The sequence below is a fragment of the Xyrauchen texanus genome, chromosome 45 (assembly GCF_025860055.1).
Source record: "Xyrauchen texanus isolate HMW12.3.18 chromosome 45, RBS_HiC_50CHRs, whole genome shotgun sequence".
In the NCBI taxonomy this organism is placed as follows: domain Eukaryota; kingdom Metazoa; phylum Chordata; class Actinopteri; order Cypriniformes; family Catostomidae; genus Xyrauchen; species Xyrauchen texanus.
This window is the reverse complement of record NC_068320.1, coordinates 15,429,870-15,448,986: the sequence shown is the minus strand read 5'-3', so window position 1 is coordinate 15,448,986 and position 19,117 is coordinate 15,429,870. Positions and strand designations below refer to the sequence as shown.

The window sequence follows — 19,117 nt, the reverse complement described above, 5'->3', positions numbered from 1 at the left end:
ACTGTGTGAGTGTGCATGCAAATATGGGGTGTGTATGCTCATGTGGTCTATAACATCAGTGTAACTCCACATCAGCGTGTTCTGCTCAGTTATAGGATTACATATTTGACATGGTACAACATGCCAAATTAATAGTAGGCACCTCATCACCTGTTTTGTAATCCCTGGTCATCAAACCCGCATTAATCACTCCACAAACCTAATCATATATAAAGTCCTCTTCTATTTCTCTCTCCTCATCAAATCCTTCAGTAAATCCTGCAGACATGACTGACTGCCTGAGGTTCTCCATCTTGTCTAAGTCGACCTGTAGTTTATTATGAGTCTAATCCACTGGGCTCATCTGTAGCTCAGTGCTTCTGTGCTGGCATTAACAAACTTCCTCTGGCTCACTGAGAGGCACTTCTTGCAGTTCGTTAGTACATCCATGAGAGTTTAAGGCAAAGTGATAACTAACATTAAAACTAATCAAATGTATGGCTGTGTTTCAAAGCCTTTTGAATTGCTTGCTGTACCTAAACAGCATTTTGTGTATATGCATATTCAAACTATCAATTTGAACAGGAAGCATTTTTTTGCACCAGTGTAACAAAATAAAGACCAAAGTCACACATTATGTGTGTAACTAATGCTTCATTAATTTTATCATTCTTGTGCGGCCACATATAATAATGGGAAATGTAGTTTGTTGCAAATGCTTGTTGCTGCATTAACCAGCTAAATTAATCGTATTTTCTGGCACGTTTTAGCGTTATTCATCAATAACAGTACAAAAACTGCATACAACTAAACTGCACAGTCAAAATCCTCAAGAAAATTTTATTTTTAAGGATAAAATTGCCACGCCCCCAACTCGGAAAGTCAGGGCTCTAAGAAAATCTGTTTGATATGTAATTGCAAGTTTTTGGTTGCGTTCATGTGCGTTCAACTCATAAATACATTCATTCTAACATGACTTGAATGCACCATATGTTTCGAAACAGCCTATATGCATGTGCAAGACTAGTGATAGACTGATATATTAGCATGTCAATTAATCTGCCAATATTAGGCCATTTTATAGATAATCAGCATTAAAAGAAGTGGTCGTCCAGCCTAATCTCGGTTTCAAAAGCTACCTACAACCTTATCAAATGGATTGTGTACATATTCTATTTTTATTTATTTTTTTAAATTTGAGTAAACATTGTGTAAACAAGTTTTCATAAGATTTTAAAAAACTGGGGATGCGTCATATTTGCTATCATTATTTCTGTATTATATTGGCCATCTTGCTCTCTAGATACAATATATTATTGGCCTTTAAAAAACCCATATTGATCGACCACTACTATATACACATGTTTTTGTGTGCGGGTCTCATGGAGAAACATTACTATACAGACATTTTATCTTGTGATTTTATCTTGTGATTTTTATAATTTTTATCAAAAATTATCTTGGATAAACTCCTTATCCATCAAAGCAGTTTCCTGGTAAAATGAGAAGCTACAACAATGACTTTTACATAATAACAACTAAAACAGTAAATTATCAGTTACTTTCACCATGTCCCTCACACAAGGAAATCTGTTGACATCAAAACACTTATGACTTGTAAAGCGATATTTTTTAACGATTGCATTACATAACCAACTACATTTATAAGCGGATACAGTGTTGCACCTGCGATGCAGGGTACAAGAGTCACTTGTGAGCAAAAAGTGTCATAGATGCACCACAAAATGACATGGTTGCTTCAGCAATTGCATTGTTCAGGTCACATTTGCTTTTTATGACAATATCGGTAAGGTTTAAGATTTATGGTAGGGATTTACGGTTTATGGTAGGTTTTGTTGTGTAAACTTGATAGAGCATTAACCTTAAAAATCTCATCTGTTCGCCTGATCTGTTGATCAGGCTCATGACAATGTTGCCCTTATCAATGGCTTAATGGTGTGTTTGCAAGAACCGATGAGTCACAGAATCAGCAGGCTTCAGGGAAGAAGCAACATTGTGGCCCTGTGACAGAACAATACCTGCCATGCAACACATTGCTGAAAAAACATAGCTGATCTTCACATACTAAATGAAACCTTTATTCATCCCTGACACAAACATACACACATCCACATATATTCCTCCCTCACTGACTTTTTCCATTTTTGAATGTTTAACCACCAGTGAAGCAGAAGACAGATGACAACATCTCATCATAGCTGATTTATGAAATTAATCCATCAACGTCTATCTGAAATTAATCTCACAGCTTATACACACCCGCAAACACATGCAGCCTGACTGAAAAGTGATACAGTTTTCATTTTGGCTTCAAAGGCCATAAAAATGTGGAAGATAAATGTTGTTAATATGAGCTGTGTGATGTCTCCTCTCACACTATAAAAGAGACAACAGCACAAAGGTGTTTGCACTTTAACAATCAGATAATCTCAATAACACACATAATACTCACTCAAACCTCAGAGACACAAACATTCTCATACACAATATTTGTACACATTTACATGAAAAAAATATAAACTTCATCTATCAATGGTTTATTTATTTGAAATACAACAATGGTTTCCAAATGGGTTTTCTTCCATTCTTGGACAAACAAGTAGTCCCATCCCAAACTCAATACTATTTGTTGAACCAGATTTATAAATTATAGAATAACTAACTGTAACTCAAGCACTAAGCTTCAACCTTTGTTTCTGAAATATGTGAAATAGGACAACATTTAGTACCTTTATCATATTTTACTCCCTTTGTGGGGATGTTTGATTAAAAACGGACACAGATTTATCCCCAGAACTGCAGCAGGGGCTCGGGTCTTGTAGCTGGTCATAATCATGGTTAAACATTGAAGCAGGCTGCTGTGTTATAGTTTGGCCATTCCAGGCCCTTGGGGCTTCACAGACGGAAAATGCAATTATGTGTGCTGTGAACCCAGCCACTCTCTGTGCTAACTGGATTTGCATTCAGGCCTTGATGCTCCCCTCCCAACCATCACACAAACATATCAGAGCAGATTCTGTCCAGACGACATCATTAGGCATACAGGCACCCAAGACCAGAACCACATCCCTCAACAATTAAGAAAAGAGCATCTACACAAAATCTTCTACACAACAGACTTATTTTAACACATACATTTTGTATTATTACTGCATATTTAGAGAGAGAGAGAGAGAGAGAGAGAGAGAGATTTGTATGTTGCTCTTATCTTGTGTATATATACTGTATATATACATTTGTTTTCCGACAGAAGTTCCATTGCCTCTATTCAAACACAATGGACTGCCGTCTAACTAAGCCACTGCAATAACACAAAGAAACGTTCTCATGAACCGGATGTCACACTAGGGGATTTGCGGAGAATGATGCATATGGGACTGGTGTTAAATGACAGCTTGTAACTGAAATTTAAGGTCGTCTTTATTAAACATTTTATGATGATTGTCAGATGTCTTATATTGGAGTGCACAGAGCTGAAATTGGCAATGAAAGGATTTGACTTTGAGCTAGGTAAAAAAACAAATGGCTATTTCAAAGTATTTGGATACTTTTAATTACGATACTGTATTGCTATTATAAGGACAAGAATGGATCATTTTAGTTGCACACATTTTTCACATGCATGTTTTCGGGAAAAAAAATTAATTGAGCACCACTCAGAGTCAGTGTGAGAAAAGACGTACTGCAGTGTCGACAAACACGATTACATTTATTCACTCAGGACGAGCTAGGAAAATAAGTCAATAACTTATCTTTTATCATTTGTAAAGATTTCCTCGCTGACAGAACAGTAGACTACAAGGGGTTTCATTTAATGATAAGGTATGGACCCTTTTCACATATTCGGGATGGAGAGTGGAAGTAGATGCACAGCAGGGTAAACTTGAAGAGGAGACCACAGCAAATTAAAAGTTTTGCTTACCCGTTTGCTCCAACAACAATAACAAAAAAAAATTATGCTTTCACATCTTTGCAAAAGAAGATAAAAATATAGAGTACTGGATGACAGCAGTAAGAATAGAGAAATAGACCAAATTTTCTGTTAAAAGCCTCATCGCAGCTATTGTATCTGATTTTTAAAAACTTATTCCAGGGTAATATAATATAAATTACAATGTAATAAATTTACACTAAACACAATGTGAAATATAAAAAGTTTGCTACATTTACAGTACATTGTTAAAGAAGGTGGAAACCCTTCATAACAGGTCTGTGAGAAGGGTCCATTCTCTCACTTTTTTTCTTTTTATGATACTGATGTGCCTTTGCTCTTTACAACTTCTATGGCTCTCCGACTGAGTAAAGTAAGAAGCTCAGAACTTTTTTTCAAACCACTGAAGGCCAATGTCGATTAACGAGAAATGAGATCGAAATCAGTTTTGAATACACTATACATAAATAAGTGCCACATTATCAAATCATGACCAAACAAATTGAAATAACATCAGCTCGTCAGGTCCCTGCTGACTCTCACCCTTATTTTGAGCTGTTTGGATGGTGTGTGCCACACTTTAAATTATTAACACTTATAATACCTGCAGTTTCAACTTGCCCTTCATGAATTATGAATATGCCACAAGCATGAGTGTGTAGAGAAGCCACCCACCCCAGCAAAACCCATGATGCATTGTGACATATAGCTGTTATGAGAAACACACAGAGACAGAAAATCAATTTAATTTCCCTGAAAATGGCAAAAACTAGCATTGATTCTTTAGATTCAAATGTAGCCAGTGGAGCAACACTTGTCTTAAATTGCAGACTCAACGTTCCCTGGCAGATCAAAGCTCAGGCATACACGCTCACCTCTGATGCGTTTCGCACAAAAGAGCGATCCAAAACTCTGTGTAAAATGACAGTAAACTGTGGTGGAGAAGAAAACAACTCCCATTTGTATTGTACTGACAGAACAAAAGGCTTTAATGTGGCAAGACTGGCAATTTGTTTAAATCCATTGAGCTCTGAACCTCCTCATCATTCATTTGATGCAGGAGGAACTATAGCAGAGACCCCTGTCATTACCTCTCACAGATGTCCCTCTGACCACACACACTGCTGACATTGTCTAAAGTTAAAATAATACAAAAAAAACTCTTAGCCATAAAAGAAAGGATGACAAACGTGGACAAAAAGTGCAATAATTAGCTGTAAGCTCTAATAACTGTAATCTGCATCACTCTCAACAGACAGTCTGGCCACTTTCCTTAAAAAGACACATTTATCACCACACCTTGAGTCACAAGTTCGAATCCAGGGCATCAAGCAACCAATTGTCACAGTTGCGAAGGTGGGCAGAGTCATGTTGGGTTAACCTCCTCATGGTCGCTATAATGTGGGTCTCGCTCTTGGTGGGGCACGTGGTGAGTTGAGCATGGAGAATAGCGTGGGCCTCCACATGCGCTAGGTCTCCGCAGTAATGCGCTCAACAAGCCACGTGATAAGATGCGCGGATTGACGTCTCAGATGCGGAGGCATCTGAGATGAAAGTAAAACAAAAGGAGAGTGACGAGTAAAGGTAAAAGTGATATGGCAGATATTTACTGTACATTCACACATACTTCATTGCACAAAAGCATCACTTTGTCCCCTTTTATACATCTCTAATAGTAAACATAAATGTACAGTACATACCTTTCTGTATATCGTGTAAATTGAATACATAGTAGAGCTGCACTATTCTGCATACATTGAGAATCATTAGAATAGATCACAATTCTCTCACGATTCTGAAGAAAAAAAATGCTTGTTATTTACAAAAAATGGACATAAGAGTACTAAACAAATAATATGTAATGTACTAGAGGTTCTGATAAAAATGAAATAAAGTTGTAAATCAAATATATAAATTTGAAATGTCCTCAAGTCCACAAGAGGGAACAACAAATACATTACAATCTAAACAGCAGCTTGTTATTTTTGCAAAATAATTATGTTAAATGAAATAAAAATGCATACAAAATTAATCAAACCATTTAGTCTGTTTATCACATGCCAAGTAAAAAGCAAAACGAGAGGAAAAAAGCTTCATTAACAGTTTTATGTTAACTTAGTTTTGCACTGGTTGGCAATCATGCAATAAAACACTTACTTTACTAATTAAAATTAATTATATTAACAATTTAAATTCAAACATTGTGGCCTTCAGTGTTTTAAGTTAAAATAGCTTCAAGCTTTTAAAGGAATTATTCAAGAGCCAGTAATTCAATAGAGTACAGTGTAACTCAGCAACAGTAATTAAACATTTAAAAAATTATAATATAAAAACATTAAAAAAGTAATTTAACGAAAAATGCTTAAATATTTGACACTCTTTACTATGTGATTATTAGATATACATTAATACTGATTTGATGCAGTAAGAATGCCTAAATGCCTATAACAGACAACATGCAGTTTATATACATTTAGACATCACACAGATCTGACACTTTTGTCCCATCTGCTTATACATTAATGTCTGTGTTTGCCGTCTGTTTACACTTGTAATTTATAAACAGCTGTGTTTACATTAATATTGCCTAAAGAGGGGTATTTTACTTAAAAACTGTGAAGAGTCTTGTGCAGGAGCCCAGCATTCATCATGAGACAAGCACACGAGCAGACACATGCATGTGAGTGTTGGAGAGTACCTGGCTGTAATCTAACAGCTCACAGGTAGCGAATTTAGTCAGATCTGGGTAACGCTGGTATTTATTTTAGCATCGTTCGGTGGCTATTAAAATTTAATTGGGCAGAGATTTCGTCACACTCCTAGCTAATCATGGCTGCACCCTGCAGTTTATAAACCACTGTGCTGTAAAACGTCTTTGGCTGTTACGTTTTAGTTTATTCGGTGTCTCTTGCAAGAGCGCTATGTTTTGTAGATGCCATTTAAAGTTTAAAAGACCATTTAAAATAACATTTAAAATGCATCTTGAAGTGAATTTCTCATTTAAATTTGACCGCCTTACAAACGCATGCCACGGGAACATTACTATACATTGAAGAATCGTTTTGCGTGGGCATCTGAATCGAGATTGCAATCTTTTTATGATTAATCTTGCAGCTCTAATACATAGTGCATATAGTGTTTATAATTATGTATAGAATTTGAATTAGTGGTGTTTGCTGGTGGATTGTAGTGGTTTTTGTCAGGCTGATATAGAACGGCCAAAATCCTTGTTACAGAAACCAGAATAACAGACTCTTTTGGGCTCTTTTGACATTGGTCAGTAAGTAACCACTTAGTATTGCAACATGCTAAAAACCAATCAAAACACACTAGCAAATGCATAGCAACACCCTGGCAACCATCCTTCTATATGTACATTGAATGTGTGTGAACATCTAATATAACAAGAATAACAACAGGCTCTCTTTGGGTACAATTCTCAATGCCGTACACATACACACAACAGCCGTGCTGGCCACAGCTGACTTCAGCAGTGGCTCATGCTGTGACGGGACCGTGGACTTTCGAACCCCAGCATAATGTGAGCTCTGTTCAACCAATAAGCCATAATCTCACATGAAACACAGGCCTCCACAAACACCTCTCATTCTCATTGTCTCGCTTTTGTTCTCTCTCTTTAAGGCTGGACCAGCAGGAGATTATTGATCTACTGTTCTTGTTTTTCTGTTCCGCTTTGCCGCAGGGAATCCGTATGGAGTTGTATGCAAGTTTGTGTTTCTGCTCATGATTGTTCCATAATACATTAAACAAGTTTAATCCTTTGCAAAGCAAAAGAAACATAGTTTATTTTAGGTGTTTCATTACATGTATCCAAACAGCCACATTAAGCTTTATCATAAAACTGTGACATAACCTCAGTACAACTGTACCATAACCAAAGTACCACCAAAAAGACTACAACACACACACTCCAGATAAGTGTGTGTGAGAGTTTGAGGTAAATGAAAGGGTGACAGAGTGTTATAAGTGGTACATTGTGTGGTATATGAGTGCGTGTGTGAGAGAGTAGAACTATTCAGAAAGCTAGTGCGCTGCCTTGCTGCTTACTGCCTACATACACTCACTGAGCATTTTATTAGGAACACCTGTACACATACTCATTCATGCAATTATCTAATCAGCCAATTGTGTGGCAGTAGTGCAATGCATAAAATTAAGCAGATACGGGTCAGGAGATTCAGTTAATGTTCACATCAACCATCAGAATAGGGAAAAATGTGATCTCAGTGATTTCGACCATGGCATGATTGTTGGTGCCAGACGGGCTGGTTTGAGTATTTCTGTAACTGCTGATCTCCTGGATTTTCAAACACAACAGTCTCTAGAGTTTCCTCAGAATGGTTCCAAAAACAAAGAATAATCAGTGAGTGACAGTTCTGTGGACAGAAATGCCTTGTTGATGGTCAGACTGGTTTGAGCTGACAGAAAGGCTACGGCAACTCAGATAACCACTCTGTACAATTGTAGTAAGCAGAATAGCATCTCAGAATGCACAACATGTCAAACATTGAGGCGGATGGGCTACAAGAGCAGAAGACTTTGTCAGGAACTTTATTAGGACCATAGTGTTCCTAATAAAGTTCTCAGTGAGTGCAGGCAGCTGACTTCTAAGGCATCCTAACAATCATGGAACCTCAATAGTGACAAATTTGGAAAACTCAACTCACAAATAGTGCTCCAAATGCATGGTATACTCGACTTGCAATTGATTAGCATGTAAGCTAACAACAAAACTCTCTAAAGCATCAAAGCACACAATGAACACAAAACATTGGGTTAAATAGTCAATTTTAGCAATACTTTTAGTATTAAGTGAATTATATGTTTATATATAATGACATTTCTCCCACTATGTCCACCATCATGGATTTATTTCACTAAGCTCATCGCAGCACATCCTGGCATTGCCTTCACTGTGAAGAATACATGCAATTTTCCCTTAGAATTTGAATAAAAGAAGAATCATAGGAGGCAGGATAATTAAGATGCCTACCTTTTAGAACTGCTTTGCAACTTTGGGGGGTGTCCCTTTGATGCCTTAAAATGCTACCTTTGTAGGCTGCTAACTATGTTTTGGAACAATGCAATTGTGTGCAAGCATGGAGCAGATGCAGAAGCTCTGACCGCAAAAACATTTTCTGCATTTTGTTATGAGCCATAAATATTAATGTGAACATCTCAAGCAGAGCAAGAGAGAAACTGTGAGGGTGTGTGAGACAGACAGAGAGAGACCAACATAGAAAGAAACAAAACAAAATGACATGTCAAAAATTTGCCCTTTTATTAACAGCAAAGTATATACAGTGAGATGAAAAGTGGAGTGAGATCTGAATCTGTACAAACTCCAGTGTGACAGAGTCAAACATTGCACCACAGATCATTACATTTTAAAACAAAGCAGAATGTTGTTTTTTTTTTAAAGCTCAATGTGTGTGTACTGTAGGGAGAACAGAATTACAAGTGGGAAGACACACTACATATTCACTAAATAGCTTCCAAATATATGCATGGTTCCCCAGTAGATCTGATCCCCTGATGTTTGGGACAAAACAGAAACCAGACGACAACTCTATAACTGGGCTAATAGGCTAATTGCGACAGGGTGAGATTATTCACTGGCAGAACACCACAGGTCCAGCTCTGGTATTTGTACCCATCAAAGAAAACACTATCTTACGTTTCCCAGAAGATTAGGCCATTACTTGTGTGTAAGTAATTTTTTAACCAGCCTGGTCTCATGAAATGTATGTGAACATGACATTTTTGCAATTCAAAATTGATGTGCTGTATAACACATTTGGCTGCAGGTTTCTAATGAAATGTCCAGCTGGGGGTGCCAAAAGCAAGTAAAATGGTGCCGTATTCAGACGTGGTTTTAAGGGGAATTTTATACATGCATATATTTTATAAAACATACCTCCCTAACCTTAAACTTGGCTGAACCTAACCTATAGTGTTTTATCAATTTGAGACGTTTAAAAAAATACCTCCTTACCAAATCAAATGGGCAGAAATGTAGAAGTGAAATGAAAAAGCGCAGTTTTTGAAGCAACCACATCATTTTGTGCTGCTTCAATAACTCTGTAATGTCACATGTCAGCTTGAGATCATGGCTGGTCTTGAACCGCAGTCCTCCAACTCTAAGTCGGACACCCTATCACGTGATCTACTGCACAAGCTATCTGTGTTGAAAAAGATGCGTTAGAGCAAAAGTGTGTCAATCTCATAAAACAGCAGGGCAAGAGAAATAAAAAGAATTAACAAGTATTTATAAAGTTATAATCAGCCATTAAAGTCAAAGTCAATTGTACCTGGAGACATGTTTAACAAGTTTTGTAAAAATGTATATATCATCAATGTATATATTTCAAAATTAGACCAGGTTGTTTTTAATTTCGCTTGAATAATGTTTATAGCATAGCTAAAGTTGTTGAGAGTGATCTCAAAATCCTAGATACTAGTTGCACTTCTGTGTCCAGGTGACAAATCATAAAAATGTATGCAACTTGATTCAACTTGACTGGTTGAATGGTATAATGGAAGATTTATGTGAGGTATTTCAAAGGCAGTTTGCCCTGTGTGGTGGGGTGAGCAAGAGACAGAAACAGTGGGTGTGGTGTCAAGCCTCCAAGAGGCATTTATTGGAAATAATAATAAATATAAAATGTCCGATAATGGAGCAAATTGTCTACATAACAAAAGGGGATCTGGCATCTCGTTCCACCACATCCAAGCCAGTCCTTTTAACTAAACTATCCACTGGTATCCTTTTACAGGCTACTGCAGTTTATAAGCTGTGCCCAGACAATTTGATTGGGTAGCTCTACCTGGACTGTGCCCAAAATCCCAGGATGTAGCCCACTGACTGACACTGCTAGTGTAGTACTACAGATTTATAGCTGTAGCTATAAGTCTTGACATTGGCTGAGCTACTGCTTTCTGGCCTGAGTCTGGCATTAGAGTAGCTTTGTATTGAAGTAAAAGGATTTGTGGGTAAAATGGCATCTTGAATTTGCCACTGATATTCCAACTGAGTATCAGTTTACTTAAAGTGCACTTGCCGTTTGTGTGTGTGTGTGTGTGTGTGAGTGAGAGAGAAGCCATAAATCCAGAGTGTTTGGGCTTATCATATTATTGAGTGCCGCAGAGGTCGGAGGTCATAGATCACAACATACCTGATGGGCGCATCAGGAAACCCTTTAGGTGTCATTTTGATTCATGTAGCAGACAATATGGTTAACACCTACTGTACAACTGTACAGAAAAACTTTAAAATTTAATTACACCAGCAAAAGTAATTTTAAGGGTTAGATCAAAGAGAAATAGAGATTTATGGTAACAATTGCATGTTACCACTTTTTACAGTGTAATGATGAAAAGAGTGTGGCTGGCACAGACTCTCTGTGACCGTAGATATCTTTTTGCCTAGTGCCAATAAAGGATTATTTCTTTTTCAAGACATAAAAGCTTGAGTAGTAGGCCTGATCACAGGTTATGTGAGTAAGCCTGTTTGTACAACACTAAGAGCATGCAATGGTTTTTTTTTATGTCGAGATTTACAAGCTTCAGTAGTGCTAAAGATATCCGGACGGAGCCAAATCTACTCTATCCATTACACCGATTGAGGCCATTTTCAGCCAGCACATCCTAATGTGTAAATTGTGTGGGTATTTTGGACACACAGTGTGTAAAAGTCTAATTCAACAATCCATCACCTGTCACTTTTTTTTATGTAAAATGTACCGCTCTCTCTACCACACCTCTCAAGCTTTAATTACAGTAAGTGAAACCACATTCATCAGAAACTGGTGTAAATTTATTATTATTCTTTTCTCCCTTCCCAGCCTCTATGTGCTGTGAAAATTAACATTGTGATGCAGATATGAGAAAAAGAGTGACTCACCTGTAATTCCGACATCACATACAGGAAATGCTGATCGGCAGAAAAGGCCATGTCTCGCAGTATTGGTCCGTTGTCAACGACTTGAATGGTTTCGTATTGTAAAGCGCTGTGAGAAGGACCATCAACCCGAATCTAAAGGAAAGAGAAAAAAAGACACTGTGTTACTCAACTATTAGAATGAAAGAGACAGAATGAAGCAGAGGGGAGTTAAAAAAAGAGTTGTTAAGTTGTTAGACAGCTGTAGGGGACGTTATGTGCCATAAATTGTCTGGCTCAGCAGAAAACAGAAAGATCCTTACACAGTTGGAATGTAGTGATGGAGGTCTCATGACTATATCTGAACATCTGCTGTTTATGATGCAAATATACACACACACGCACTGCTCCAGTGAAGATGCATCTCTATATAACCCTATCCTACACTATATAACCCCTTTTCACTCTAAAGAAGGTATCAAATCTATTTCCATCAGAATAAACAATTTTATCTTTGGGTTTTTATCTCTGGTGTCCCATCAGATCACAAGTTCTGTCAACCTAAGATCATCTTACACACCACAAGAGACATTTAAAACAATTTCCCTTCTTTTGATTGTGTGCCACCAGTGTAAAGAGCTCTCTCTCTCTCTCTCTCTCTCTGTCTCTGTAATGTTTAAAGTGTCCTCTTGCTCAGCACAACTTTCTCTGGGGACCTTTGTGTGCTGAGGGTCAAAAACAAAAGGGAGAAAAAAAGAAGAAACAAAAGAACAGAAAAGAAAGTAGAAAGGGAAGAAAGCGAAAACCCTCCACACGAGCCAAGGCCTTATTCAGCAAGAGGGTTATCTAATCTCCCTGATCGGACTAGTTAATTTGGCTGGGATTGGGTTTCGGCCAGGCAAAGCTGCAGTGTTAGGGATGGTCGCGTGTGGACAGTGGAAGAATGAACTGCAGAGGGTTTGAAGCCCCGGTTGAGCTCCAAGCGAGATAAAAACTGGGCCAACAGATCCCCAGCCACTGGAGGGACTGGGTGAAGTGGATGGGCATTTTCAACACTGCAGCTAAACAAATTAGCCACAGGAGAAGACTACTAGCATTTCTGTTAGTGTTAACATGGAGATGCTAAAGCACTGAGGGAGGAAAAAAAGAGATAATCTGATTACAGATACATATAAAAAGATATTATGGCTTTCTGCACGTCGTCATGATAAATAAACCCTCTACAACACATACAAGATAAAATATTTCAAGGGACAATAAATTAATGTAGAAATGTTAAATTCAAAATTAATTCAAGTAGCTGTGTATCAGTTCTAAACTTATCAATGTCTTCATGTTATAGACAAGTTATTACACTGTTATGAAATCATTGTTAGACTAAATGATCATAATTTTAAACAAGTGTTTTAGGTCTATGCTAGAATCATCATTTTATTCAAAATGTAATATAAGATATGGCTTTTCATCCAGTAAACACATATGATCAAGTATTATATGCAAAGAGATTTGCTCTATATGAAACGAGTTCATCATTACACTGTTCTCATAATCCTTGAACCTTGAACAAAACAATACAATTTACTGCATTTAATTTAAATATTAATAAAGTGGATTACATGCTTTAAATCCTGATTGGATTACACAGTTAATCTGTGAATCAAATGATGAATTGGATTTAATTCTGGGGTAAGCATGACTCTTATCTTAACAGTTGTCACTACTTTACCTACAATGTCACACTCACTATTTTGATGGAAGAAAAAGTACTGAAGTGATATACATCCTCTTTATTGCTTTGCAATTATGATATGTTAACATTATGTTCACACTGGTGTCAAAGTACTAATCCTGAATAACTGTTATCATTTGAGTAGATGTGTGCGGCAAGTGTTATGTGCTCTGTGAAACCTCTAGAATCCACTGCACAGCCGCACAACACACCCCCCTAGTGCTCATGGGTTGTGAAAACAGCAAAGAGTCATCTGAGAAATGTCAGGTTACAAAGTGAATGATACAGAATTGATACAGCATGGTCAAGGCTACATGAGCTAAAAAGAATATTGACAGTTATTTTTGCATAATTTTCACTAAGGCATCGGGCATGCCACTAAAAGCATTTTTTTTTTATTACTATTTCTTTCAGTACAAAAGAGATGAAGTTAATATCACAAAATTGCTCATTTGTAACACTCAATATGTAGGAACACTTTAAATGAGAGAAATACAATAATTCATGAATGAATTATCTCTTGCTAAATCTTGAAGATCAGCAATGAGGTGAGGTTAGTAGTAGACAGTAGACTGAGGTTAAGCTCAGCAAAGCAAACAGCAAACAGAAGGGGAGGTGATGAGAGAAGCATTAACCACAGGAGCTCTGCAGTTTCATAATGCGGATACAACTCTGCCCAGCAGCCATGGAAACTGCCATTTCCTCTGGCTCAAAACAACTTGCACTTAAGCCTTGTTTCATGTCAGTGGTGTCACTGTAGATTAGGGCTAATGGTGTTGATCAGTCATGTAAAAAAAATACAAATAAATAAAAAAAAGTATCTATGCAGTGCAAATACTAAGAATGCATAAAAGAGCATAATATATACATCTTTTTACACAAATGTAAGTAAACCATTCTGTGCTAAACCTCACATTGATATTAACAGGGTACTGTTTTTTTCATTGTTAAATTGTACATTTAACTACAAAGTGTGCAAACAATTACAAGAATAATTCCACTTTCATCTAATCCCCAATCAATTAAATCCTTCATATTGCGCTCCCATGGCATTCAACTGGTAATGGCTGCCCTTTCAAACTCTGATTTTTATTCTCCATCTAGCTATGGCCATTAATTTCTGTATAATCGGCATAACCACGTAAGTACCAATCTTGGGAGAATGCTTTACTTTTCAACTGGAAGGCACAAGGCAGCCCTCGCTAAAGCCTAATGTTCTCTAAAACATTTCACAAAGGAAAAAAGCATGAGAACTCTTCACAAACCCTAAATTTAACCTTGGTGAAAGCGATCTTGTGCTTTTTCAGTATGCTGTTCTTTTACAAGCTGCAGTCACTGGGGAGATATTCCTTCTGTTAACTTCAAAATCAGTGTGAGATGTGAGCACACACCAGTCACACAGAGCAGAAGTCACATGTGTGTTTACATGCACAATATTAACTGATTATGCTTAAGCTGACAATGTGTGTGACCATGTAAACAACTAAAATGGCTTTCCTTTATTGGGGTATGGTCATAAACTGCTTAAAGAATAAATAAATTGCACAGCTGATTTTTGTACATTACACTGATTTCACTTTGCATGTAAATACCTTTACCGGCGTTCATGACAATTTACTTTTCACATCAAAAACAAAGAATAACCGATGATTTCAAGTGTCTTGTAAACACAGTTTTCTCCCATAGTCAGAATTTTTTAATAAACTGATTTTTGGTAGTTATCGGCGTATTGTTGCACATGTAAATGGACTTACTGTGTTACTACAAATAACAATAAGACAGCATTGATTGCAGAGGTGCAGATCTGACAGGACAAGTAAAATTCCTATCTAAAAACTCATGGGACACCAGACACGTGCAGTGTTTGGGTGAAGGCCACTGTGATAAAGGAAGTTTGAGATGCTCTCCTGAGAGTTCCTTCAGAAGCAAGAGCTACTCTGATGCGCAGATATTGATCTATGACATTTAAATCCTGGTAAAAAATAGTGCAGCACATAAACAACTGTAAGCAGATCGGCCTTGCTACCGTTAGCGAATGGGTGTAGAGACTTGACTGAGTGATTGTTTTATTTTTTTAAACAAAATCCTCTGGGAGAGTTTCAGACAGAACCTGTGCATCCGCACTCTCTACGCTCTTGACGTGTTCCATTCAAGTTATACTCAAGGAAAGTGGAAAGAAGGTTTGCTTTGTTTTCGACGCCTCCATTGGCTGAGCTTTAGTGTGCTGTAATAAACAGAGAGAGTGGGTGGACTGGGATGTCTCTTAATGTCAATCAATGCTGAAAGAAAACTGCAGATTCCCACTTAGCAACTGGAACATCGATATTTAGCTGAAGGCAACTAATTTAGTAAAGGAACCTTTTGAATGGGATGATGGAAAGCATGGGAATTAAAGATGATCACATCCTAAAAGCGGTTGTCTACCACCACGGTAAGCATCGAGTATTAGGCAACAAATAACAAAATTATTTCAGTGGGGAATAAAGACTTTATTGGTCAAGTGTGTCTTGGCTGCAGATTAAATATTCAGGACAAAATTCACTTAACAGTTGTGCCACTTTAATGCACTGTATTTCAGATCAAAACCTTACATCCCCAACCTGGTTACAATACCTACATTTTTGCTAAATTATTTTTACGTGGCTTGTTGTATGTATCATGCAGATAGTTTCCGGGGGGAAATGAACACTACGGGTGCTACAACAACAATGACTTTTCACTTTCACAAATCACAAACAAAACAGTAGATTACCAGTTCATAAACACTTGGCCCAGTTCCTCACAGTGCTATCTTATGACATCAAAACATGTAAACAAACAACACCATCAGTAGGAACATTTCCTTCTTAGTGAATTCCCACTGCAGATTTATTCAGAAATGACTCACTCAATCAAAACTAACATTTTCAGCAAGTACAAGGGCAAAGAGTAAATTAATTCTCCTGGTAAGAAAAGACAAGAGGTCATCAGATGGATTCATAATCAGGTACCACTGCAACCAGGCAACTGATCCTACTAATATGGCATTTCTGTCACTAACGAGCGGATGAGAACCTGTTCCGCACTAAACACATAGCGCCCAGCGAGCGGTCATGCTCACAAGAGAAAAAGGCTTTGTTTTGGTTGCCGGGTTATGAGATTGAGGTTGCTGAAAAGCTGATCCACAAAACACGTGTGCGTGCATGCGTTTACAAAGCCAGGCCACAATGTCTCAGAGGGCTCACAGGCAGAACCCTGCGGAGAAGAGACCTAATCAGATTTCCTGATCCGTTCGTCCCTCTGGTTTTTTCTTAGCAATCAGCCGATCGGTACCGCGGCAGGATTTTAATTACCAGGGCTCTATCAGTGCAGCACAAACCTGTTCTGACACACTGATTGCGGCAGTGTCATCTCCAGACAAATTAACAAAACTATTCAAAAACTAGACAGGAAAAACAGGCTTCCAAACATCTAAGCATAAAATGGTTTTTACACACACCAGCTCAAGACCAACATGATCTGAACTTCTAAATTGGCTTAAAAACTTTTACATTAATTTTCTCATTTAACGCTCCATGTAACATTGTAGGACATGACTACACAATTTAAGAATACAATTTAAGCCATTGTTTCCCTGCTCTTAACGCAGTTAACCTTTGTGTAATTGCATCGAACTCTCTGCTAGTTTGCGTGAACTTGATCTTGGTATATATTTTCCTTCTTAAGCTGCGTCGTAAATGTAAAAAGCCCCCGGTCTGCTTGAGGAAGGTGTGTTTTATATGCAGGACTCGCACTGGCTGCAGGGAGAATGGAAGTGATATTAGCAGGCCACTCTACACTGCAGACCCACAGAGAGGAGAACTGGGATCACACTGCTTTAACTGTTAAAAACCCCTTGCACAGGAAAAGAGAGAACGAGAGGGAGATATTTCCCATGGGAGTCTAGCAGGGGAATATTGAGAACATATCCATCATATTTCAACTCTATCCAGTCTATCCACAGGACTTTTGCCATGCATATAAAAGCGAGGGCCTTAAATCAATCAATCAATCAATCAATCAATCAATCTCAATGAACAGGGAAGTTGTCACAGTAGCTATATAACAGTAACTACAGAATAGAGTCACAAGTGTTTCTAAAAGTGGTTTTGTATAGTATGTTGGTTTGAAACAACTACTGTAGTTCAAAACGGTCCTAAATTAGGATTTTTTAAATCCTATCACATGATATAATTATTTCAATATCATACTTTTGTAATAGCCATTGTGTTTCACATTTCTTAAATTTGTTTTCTTCTAATCGGTATTAACAGCAGGTTCCCATTGTGACAACATGCATTGCTATACATGTTAAAGTGAGTTAAATTGTGTCTTTTTATTTATTATCTTTTTAAATGATGATCTTTTCTCTCTCTCTCATTCTCCCCCACCAGGTGTTCCTGGTTTTGAAGGTTAGATTTGACCTCTGGTCGATATCCCTCTCTTTTCAGTGCTGTGAGATAGTGTAGCTTTATTTTCTAAGTGCATGCAGTCTGAGTTGAGCCCTCAGCCTGTGGCTGGTCTACTTTTGGATATGTTTTCCTTCACTCTTATTTTAAGAGGAAGTCATCTCACTGTGGCTCTTCAGTCACAAGCAGTGAGAGCTCAGGTGCTTGACCAGTAGATGCTCTCAGACTCCTATAAGGAGAATTAAGAGTCCTCCACATTAATCAGAAAGGAAAACACATGCAAAAACCTGCCTGTCAACAACACACACACACGCACGCATGCACATGCACATGCACCATTTTGTGTGCTTTCGTAATTTTTCCTCAAAATGTAATTACCTGTTCCAACTCTAAAATGACTTTGCTATTAAGCTGGTGTCACCACTTATGTTGCACCCAACAGGTACCAGTGGTGTTTCAGGAGGGGAGTAGCTGCATTTAGATCTGTCTCCCTTCTGGTATGGAAGACCTGCTTTTCACAATTAAATTCCTAAAGGATAAAATCAAGTTTCGCCCAACATGTTTTTTTTTTTCCCATGTTCATGTTCACTTTAAAGGCTCTCCAGCAACACAGCATCTGTTTAAGTGAAAAAACTGCCAGTCTCCAACAGCTCACATCTTTGAAAACACCCCACTATTATCACTTTCACTATTTATTATTTTCAGCCAGCATTATGGCCATTCATTATTTAATACCGTTCTTTCTCTCTCCATTTCCCCATTATAGTCACTGCAGGGTGGAAAGACAGATGGAGTGTTGCTGGGATTCTCAAATGAAGTAATTTATCAAGTAATTTTAAGGGAGACAAACCTATTTTCCATCCCACCCCTTTTACAGCCACAAAAACAATAATTTCTTCACTTTTTTATCTTAGTAGTACATACACATTTTGAAATGTAGAGCTTCTTCAATGGTAAGGATAAAGGACACATGCCTCTGTCATTGAGGAAGGATTGGTGCATGTTTGTATACAATAATGTAACCACATATTTAGGACTTGGGGGGGCTATTTAAGCCACTGACAAGTTGAAAAGTAAAAATGCCCTTTGATGTGGGTGAATACCATTTAAAACTGTGTTTTGGAATTGGA

General features: G+C 37.7%; 1 protein-coding gene across 1 annotated transcript in view; it reads right to left on the bottom strand.

Annotated features, from left to right (window-relative positions):
• plxna4 (plexin A4) overlaps positions 1 to 19,117 on the bottom strand; it is a 264,215-nt gene that overhangs the window by 103,362 nt on the left and 141,736 nt on the right. Inside the window, exon 3 of the mRNA XM_052118648.1 lies at positions 11,856 to 11,987. Within this exon, the coding sequence (XP_051974608.1) occupies positions 11,856 to 11,987 (132 nt within the window). The remainder of the gene's footprint in view (positions 1 to 11,855; positions 11,988 to 19,117) is intronic.